This window comes from Apaloderma vittatum, unplaced genomic scaffold (genome assembly GCF_000703405.1).
Source record: "Apaloderma vittatum isolate BGI_N311 unplaced genomic scaffold, ASM70340v1 scaffold2036, whole genome shotgun sequence".
Taxonomy (NCBI): Eukaryota; Metazoa; Chordata; class Aves; order Trogoniformes; family Trogonidae; genus Apaloderma; species Apaloderma vittatum.
In genome coordinates this window covers 26,929-36,033 of record NW_009722103.1, presented here as the reverse complement: position 1 = coordinate 36,033, position 9,105 = coordinate 26,929, and the positions used below count along the sequence as shown (strand labels likewise).

Sequence of the window (9,105 nt, the reverse complement as noted above, 5' to 3'; positions counted from 1 at the left end):
AGGCCTCTGGGCTCTAAATCACAATTGTACCGTGCTGCTTCACATCAGAGTAGTGACTACACAGAGTGGATTGCTGGTTCCAGAAAATCACACAGACTGCTACTGTTAAATGACACTTTTTGTCCCAACTTGTTTATCCAGTTTGTCTCGCAGACTCACCCAGCTTACTGAAAATGTGAGAACAACAAAAATACATGAAGAGGGTGTATATATCTTTCCTGATTCACGTTCCCTCTCACTGCCACCTCTTTGAAGAGGGGTCTGGGCAGCTCCCTGTAAGAGGGATGTGGCTGCAGTACCCAGGGAAGGTGTGTGCATTTTGTCATGGGGATTTATGATCACTGGATTTTGGTGGTCAGTATTGTTACCTTACGAGTGCTGCTTTTACTTGGCAGAGATGAACGCGATCATACTGATCTTACTAGGAGTATTTATGTATTTCTCTGATAGGGACTGTGGTTATTTTCTGAAGAGTCTTGCTGGGTTTGGTTTGATTTTGCCTTCTTTCAGAAAGAATTGATTTCTTACTCTGTATATGCCAGCTTAAGCGGTCATGTGGCAAAGCTGTCAGGGAAACCTGACAGCCCGTAGAGCTGGGAGTTGCTGCTCGTAGTATGTAAGGTAAAATACGTACATGCATTAACCTGTTTATGTATGTTGAGTTGTTTATTTGTTCAGTAATAGAAACGATAGTGCCCTTCCTCTGATACTCATCGTGAAAAACACCTGGAAAGAGTTGGAGAGCAACAAAGCAGCTTGCTTAGTTCCTTTACTTTTTTTCAGGGAAAGTACTCTGTGTCTCTATCCCTTGAGGAGTTGGGAGAAAACTTTGCTTTTTATTACACATGGCTGCTTAATGGCAGGTTGATTTATTTTTAAATGGAGAATGCAACCTAAATATCTGCAGCCTTAGAAGGATTTATATGTATTTAAAAAAAGTTACAAAGCCAACTCAAAATAAGAGTTCCTGCAGCAGCTGGCCAAATACCGTAGTCACTCGGCCTAAGCAGCCAGCAGTGGTGGGCTTTCTCTTGCATCTGGTCACACCACCCAAGAGCAGTGCATCTCAAGCTCGTCTCATTCTGAACCGGTGCTGTGACAGAGCTCTGGGCAGGTGCTGTGCTCTGTGGGTGACATCAGGCTGCTCCATCTTCTGCTGCAGCTCTGGTTGGACAAACACGGTTCTTCAGTGTCCGGAAAAATCTTAAACGTGCCTTCTAAAAACTGCAGTTTGCATTATACAGTCCTTGAGAGTAAGTTACACAGCAGTAAAGCTGTTGCTTCTAGAGAATAACTTTCCCTAACCGTCCATTCATCGCCGTGGTGAGAACATGGAAGGAACACCACAGAGAAAACTTGAGCTCAGGACTGGCTTTTGAGGTGCAGGCAGAGAAACCATATGTTTGGAATGTGTTTTTCTTACAGCAAAAAACAAAATACAGGAATTTAATTGTGTGAATATATTTTATATTTGTACACGTTAATTACTTTCAATAAAACGCTGCTAAAGAATACAGCAGTTAAAGCTCTTATTTCAGGCTTCGTGGTTCTGCTCTGGATACAAAGGCACACAAAGTCAGCTAAGATAGAGCATGTATACCCAGCCTATAATAAACAGAGCACACATTTAAATGGAACAGGAGTGGATGTGGATGAAATCAAGGATTAATTACAGAGATTTTAATTAACTATTGGATTAAAGCTCAAAGTTTTACAGTTGACATCCCAGCTTAAAAAACGTGGTTGCCTATTATGTGAATAAGCACTATTGTTTAAAAAGCATCTTTTTATACCAGTCTTTAAATACTCTGTGATACTGTAATATGTTCTTTTACCCATAAGAACTTGGGAACTGCACTGTGACTTTCCCAGCGATACCAGTTCTCCCCTACTATGGAGATGCTGTAGGCAGCGTGGTGTGCGAGCTGTGGTTTCGGGGCACGGCCTCTCCTCCTGAGGAAACAGCTGCTGTGGGTCTGTTGCTCCAAGTAAGATGTTGTCACCCAGCTGTGCTGCTGCATGCCGAGTTGCTTTGACTGCTAAATAATGTGTATGGCATCTAAGTTGGAGAAAAGGAAAATTCACTGTTCCCTTCCCACAGCTGATTGCTGCCCCTTCTGCTCGGCAAAAGGGGCTGTTAAGACCAGGATGACTGAGATGGCTGTTTTGGCAAAAGAAATCCTGCAAGAAGCGGTGGATTAACCTTTGCTCTCAAAATGGCTGGGCATCTTCTGAGCCCAGCCTTCTCTTCAGCAGTCATCCAGTCCTTGTGCTCCTGTGGAGGACTGTGGATAAGGCAACCCTGAGTCTCAAACCTGTTGCTTTGATCCATTTTGCACTATAGAAACACTTGTCACACTCCTACACCTGACTACTGCTCTCTTGTCCTCTGAGGAGAAATAATGGTCTTCTTCAGACTTAGAAAATCAGAGGATACAGTCTCTGTAAGACTTCCAGTGTGAAGTCAGCAGCAGCTTTCAGGTCATCAGACATCTGCTTGCACGGGGCTGGGAGCATGTATGTCTCCCTCTTGTCCTCTGCTTCAGTGACTGCTGGGGAAAATGAGGCGCTGAAACGCACTACACTCTCTGGAGCGGCTGCACAGGTTAGAAATCTTCAGTAACTGTTGGACAAACCTACTTGTTAAATGCACTCACTAATCTTGGTTTAGATTGTTTCACAAAGATTTGCATAGTTGAGGAAAGCTGCTTCCTAAGCAGCTGAGAAAAATGCTGTACATAAAGATGCACTGTACCCACAAACACATTTAGAAGTCAGACAAGTAATTAAGAGTTTAAGCAAAGTTTGCACGCCAGAAATTTAAATCTTGTCTTGGAAGTTGCACAGAGGTTGGTGAAATGCAATCCTTGGTCTATGTCAGAAAGACACTTCCCATGCCTACGCCCCTCAAAAACGTGTGGTGGCTGTATCCAGAACATGACCTAGCTCTGCGGTGCTTTGCACAACAACAGCCTCTCACAGAAGGCTAATATTTCAAAAAATGCCAAATAATGTTCTCCAGGCAGCCCTTGCAGCAGCTTCACAGCTGAGCTCGCTATGTCTCTAAAGGCAGGTTATAGACTGTGCTGCACAGGAAGCCACCCAAATAGCTGGTGAGAAATGCTTGGCGCAGGCAGTGTCTGGGCTCCTTCTCCCTGATGTCATGCATGTGTTCAGAGCTGAACATTAGATGTCTCTGTTCACTAAAAATTGGGACGACGGGGACTTACCTGCCCCCTCAAGAGCTCCTCTGCCATCATCTGCGGGCAGCCAGTGTGGGCAGGACTCAGAGCTGAGCTCATGGTCGAGGGAGGGGGCTGGACCCTTCCATTATGAGCTGAGCCAGGAGGCAAGCAGGTCTTCAGTGTTTTTTATTCCCTGGTGGGGGATGTGCTGAGGCTGCTGTCTGTCCTCCTAAGCTGAGACATTGCACCTTACCCATGTGGTAAAAATTAAGTATCTAGAGCTACAGCTTTTCCTCCAGAGCCAAAGACCAGGTCTTTCTTTACTGGTTGTTTTTTTTTTGCTAGGGCAAAAGCATCTCTGTGTTGTATGTCATACAGTGGCCAGCATTTTGTCAGACGTAAAAGACAGCATCTGATTTCACTAATGCTTTGGTTCAAGACTGTACCCAAGCTTCACTAATCTTGTGGAAAGGTCAGGTGACTCACGGTGTTACCCCAAGTGCTTCCAGGATCCCCGGTGTGTCTCTTCTGCTGCCCTTGGTAGATTTGCCATACACAAAATTGTGCAGGCATGCTGTAACCTGCAGATCACGGATGGAAGCTTTGATCTACTTACAGGTTAAACGGAATAGGTGTTTAAGTGGGAACTGGACCAGACCCCTAGAGCTCTTGCTGTAGTTATAAGATAAAATGGCATTGCTAGAGTGCACTTTGATTCTCCAAACACTCACATTCGTGTTATGATCTAACTGCTTATGATCACTCTCCTTTTTCTGAAAAAGGCTCTTCTGAGCAAAAATAAGAGCCGAAAACAAAGTAGGCACACCACAATAAAACCTCTGAAACTGTTTTCCCTTTTCATCTGCAAGGGAGTGGATCCAGGAGTCTTACTGTTCTGCATTTAACCAATGCTAGAAGAAGAGTCTTGCACGGAGCTTGCCAGCGGGAGGTCACGGCAGTTCTGTAAGAGGCCAGCAGCCCCCATCGTCACTGCAAAGCAGTCTTTGTGCAACAACATCTGAAGCCGCTCCAGAGATACCGTAATGAAATTTACAATGAATTTGTAACCTCAGAAACAATAATTTACTGAAAGTCACTAATAAACTACAAGTATTAACAGATAAAGTGCAAACATTAGCAAACGCTAACTTACATGGGGTGTAAGCCATTTATATGTAATGGGTATGCAAGAACGTGGACAAGCAGGTCGGAGCACTGGATAAGGTACTTCGTAGCAGCAGCACTCTCTGCAAATTACAGGTCATATTTACTAATTTTAAACTGATCAGATGCCATCACATTCAATAAAACATTAAAATGGTGACATAGCCTCAGGAGCTACAGTTCTACCAGTCCAAGTTCCAATACATTTATGTAAAATTCATTTCCCTAATCAAGATCAGAATCTGTTCCTTAATATTTTTTAAATTAAAAATTTAATTTGGAGCCTAAAACCTAATCTTAATTTGATAGAAAACACTTGTATTAGATATTCTTAGACTCAAGCTCAATATAGGATACATGATCCAAAGTTACTAGCCTGTAAAGAAAAGATTAACACATAAGCAGGAATTTAAAGGAGTACTGCTTGATCATCTTCACAGGTTTCTTCAGAAGCCCATTTTTAACTTCAGTACTTGCTGCCTTTCAGCTCCAAGAACTTTATACATTCCAAAGCAGTGTCTTCAATGGATTTTGATAAGCCAGTGAGATTTGCAGCTAAGTAAGGCATAACACCTGATGTCACTTGATTGAAGTAACACACCTGTTTAAACAAAAATAAATGAGACAAAAAAACCTATGGGTTGCAATAGGTAGCCATTTTTTTTGCAGAGCTCAGAGGAGTATCATGGGTTTTATGGATGCAAACAGAAACACATACTGCTTCTGAAACTGAAGGCATTAATTAGCAAAACCAGCATGTCTTTTTTACAGTACTTTAGTGATCTCTGTGTCTTCTCTACTGCCAGGTCCGTGAGCATCTCTAGGTAAACATAAACGGCAGTGCAGCAGAAAACGGAGTCCAACCTGTGAATATGTGTTTATGAACAAAGTAATTGCCTTAAAAAATCCCAACCACCCAGAGCTGCAGAATGTTTTCAGGAATAAGTCTTCTTAAATGAAAAAACTACAGCTTTCCCACAGAAAAGCACAAAAGAAGAATACCGTCATTGGTCCAGGTATGGGATTCAGATTGCTTAACTTCTAACATATGGAAGTTAAAGTCAGGCATTTAATCTGAAGTAATTCCTTGGACTTCCTCTGTAGCCAGTGAAGAGAGATGGACACTGCCATCAAACCAATTGAATGCACACCTTCTAGTAGGATTAGAATTGACTGTATGGAGCTACCTGGCCATCTCCAGCACTTGGTTTAGATTTCACTCCTAGCATGCATGTTGGCCAAAGTTGGGCAAGACACATTCCACTTTGTGGAATAAAGAATGTCTTAATAACCACACTGAGCTGGGGGGAAACCAACTTATTTTTGTTGTTGTATTGCTGTTACTGTTCTAGACTGTCAGCTGAAATGAGATTACATGTGCATGTAACAGTACAGGAAAGCAGACATAGCTGAGGTCTGCAGAACTACTCACCGTACAGGAGCTATTGCTCTCATGGTTGATCTGGAATCCAGCACAAAGGATTTCACTTCTGCAGTATTCTGAAGAAGGTGGCATAGACAGGAGGGTAACCGACTTTACAGCTACTATGTACGGTTCACTGCAGGGCAAGGGGAAAAATCAAACATTTCTTCAGCAAGATGTTAGAAAAGATACATGTAAATGACTGCAGAGTATGCACAGCTATACTAAAGATGTCGCTTTCATATGAAGGCAAATAAGCTCCAGTATATTTAAAGATACAGGTTATAAGATTGTGCTCTTTTGAGTCTCATTAAGGCTTTGTCACAGACTCAGATCACAAAGACTTGTGTGGAAAGCCACAGAACAATTATCCACATACAATGCCTGTTGTGTTGTGGTTTTTTTTAATTTATCCTGCTCTCCATGACCTGTTGCAGGAGCAACCCTTACGAAGAGGCTTTAGAGTGTGGCCCATCAATGGCAGACATGATTGTGTTCTCAGATGTTGGGGGAAAAAAGCATGCACTGTATGGCATACAGTGTTTTGGAAGCAATATTCTTCTAACATGAGCAATTACTTGTCATGGGTTTGAGTCTGGTGGGTTTTTTTTTTTGTAAAAGCAGGGGTAGACTTATGCGAAACTTCACGAGTCTCTGCCAATCCCAGGCAGGTTTTGGACCTGGCTCTGGCCAGGCCCAGGCCAAGCAGCGCCTCTGCCATCAATGTATTCAAGTCGCAACAAAGGAATGTCTCCCTGAGAAGAGGGAGGAGAAGAAGACTCTCAGAGGAGAAAGAGAGGAAGAAGGCTGCCAGAGCAGGACCTTTCCCTGAAGCCCGTGGTGGCTGGGATGGCAGGAAGGTGACTGCTTGCCAGCTGGGGATACTGATGGTGGCAAGAATATCCAGGATGCGTCAGTACGTGCAGAGTCCCCTGCCAGAGGGGAGAGAAACAGAATCAGTGGGGGGCATGCCCAAAGTGATCTGTGGCCCCAAAGGCCTCACAAGGAGGAAGACGATTGCCTCCTGTGAGATGGACACCATGTGTCATGAAGGAGAGACTGCAAGGAGCCCTCTTTCTCAAGGAGGAGCTGCCATGGACACTGAGCAATGGCCAGATGGACTGCACCCCACACCCCCTGACCCCCTGGCACTGACAGGGAGAGGAGGTAGCTGGGTAGATGGGGGGAGTGGGGAGGTGAAGTGTATTTAAGACTGGGTCCTATTTATTGATGTATTCCTCTCACTATCCTACTTTGTAAATGGTGGTGGTGAATTAAATCTATATTTTGCTCCCCAAGTAGCTCTAGTTCTTTACCTGTCATCTTAAATGGTAGATTATTACCTTCCCTGTCCTTAATCTCGAACCATTAAGCCTTTTTTAGTTGAATTGTCTCCATATCACTGTGGAAATGGGGGTGGGGGGAGGAGTGAGCTGGAGACTGCGTGGTTCGTTTGTCTCAGTTGGCTTGAACCAGGACATTACTGAACACAAGAAAAGAAACTGGGAATAAAGAGCAGTATGATACACCAAATGGTCCCATTTATCCATGTTTCATTATGCAAGAACAAGAAATCTGATTCTAAAAAGTAATCAATATCTGTTAAACTGATCGAGGGAGTTTTTAAGCCAAATTCAGCAGCAAAATTTACAGATACAATACATGTGTCACACAGGTTTCAAGAAAAGCCAAGCACTTTCTTCAAAAATTTACTTCATTGCATCTTCACATTGCAAAACAAATCTGGTTGTGCAAACTCAGGCATCAACATACTGCATTTCAAATCAGATACTAATCTAATTTCTTAAAAATGTAATACTAGTTTTGTCACTCAATGACAGGCCCAGGTAGAGGCCAACAGTAATCAAAACTGTGGATCCAAAGTGCGCACAGTTGAACCTGAAATGGCATACTCACCTTGCCTTACAGGGTTGCCTTTGAGACACAAGAATCACAAAGTCTTTGGGTTTGTGGCCAGGCATGGGTGGAGACGTAACGTGGTATATTTTCTCATCTTCATTCACAGTCTGTAGGACCTCACAAGTTCTGGAAATACATTTAACACATACATGCAGACCTTGATGTATGCGATACAATCTCTTAAAAAACACAGTACAAACATATATTCCATCCTAACCATAAGCCTGTGATTCTCATGTTCAGGCAGAGAGGAACATAGAGTGAAAAACTGAGGTTTTCTGCAGCATCTCATATGACTCAACCTCTCTCTCCCACAAAATTGTTAAAAAGTGCTGCAACATGCTGAAGCAATGTCTAAAAGCATATCTTCTAAGTATTGTCAATTCTTGTTTGGATTGATGTTAGCTTGCAAACCATGCTGAATGACCAAACATTTTCCATCTGACACATCACGGGAAAGACAGTCAGGAAACGTTTTTAAAATTTCATTCAAAGTTTTGTTCTACTCTGTTTAGACAGGGCTGCCTGGGTACGACTCACTCTTTTACTGTCTTGGAAGTACTGATCACTATCTTTCAGTTTTCATTACAAAAAATAAAAATTCAGAATTTTCTTATACACTAGAGGTAACTGATCTATTTAATTCCAACTTCTACTGCCTCAGCAACAAGCACTGCTAAGCCAGTATTCCATTTTGACCAGTCAATCAGGCTTCTCAGCAGTCATAAGAGATTTTTGGCTATAGATATGGAAAATCAACATAATTTTTCTTCAGATTTAATTTGTTACAAGCCATAAATTTAGCAGAGAGTATAGATTTTCAAATATCTCTAAGCTTCTACTTTTGCCCTCTGATAAAAATCTTTCAGAACGGAATGACTAACTGAAAAAAGTGTCTCCTTTATGAGAATATTCACCAAATCAAATTCAATATCAATTCAATTGTCTCTAGTCATCATTCTATGCCACATAAGGTAAATAAAACTCCCACCTTTTACAGCAATTCTGAAACCCATTCCAATTTAAATACATTTTATAAGATGTTATTTTTCTTAAAATATGCATTTTGAAGAACCCCATTTCTTGATTTCTTACTCCATATGATGAAGCTTGACATCACTGTGCCATCCAACACAAACATGAAGGAGTCCACAGCTTTGCAGTTCTTTTTGCCCTTTTCTTACAGAGAGCACAGACAGTATATCCACCTCAAGTTATAGGCAACTTACTGAAGTTAAACTTTTTAACATACACATATCTAGGCATGGAATTGTGTTAATTTTAGAAAAGAGTAACTTCTGTTCCAGCTTTCTATTTTGACACTGCAGGGCAACTGTAGTTTAAAATCAGACTAAGAAGAAATCAAATTTTATTTTTTAGGTTAAAAACCCTAATCCATACTTTGACTAATGA

The 9,105-nt window shown here is 42.0% G+C and overlaps 1 protein-coding gene across 1 annotated transcript in view; it reads right to left on the bottom strand.

The window, feature by feature from the left end:
* Positions 1-4,815: 4,815 nt before the first annotated feature.
* Positions 4,816-9,105, bottom strand: part of ACOT12 (acyl-CoA thioesterase 12) — a 28,767-nt gene continuing 24,477 nt past the window's right edge. Inside the window, exons 12-14 of the mRNA XM_009871629.1 lie at positions 7,690-7,818; positions 5,782-5,908; positions 4,816-4,950 (exon numbers count right to left, since the gene is read on the bottom strand). Of these exons, the coding sequence (XP_009869931.1) occupies positions 4,816-4,950; positions 5,782-5,908; positions 7,690-7,818 (391 nt within the window). The remainder of the gene's footprint in view (positions 4,951-5,781; positions 5,909-7,689; positions 7,819-9,105) is intronic.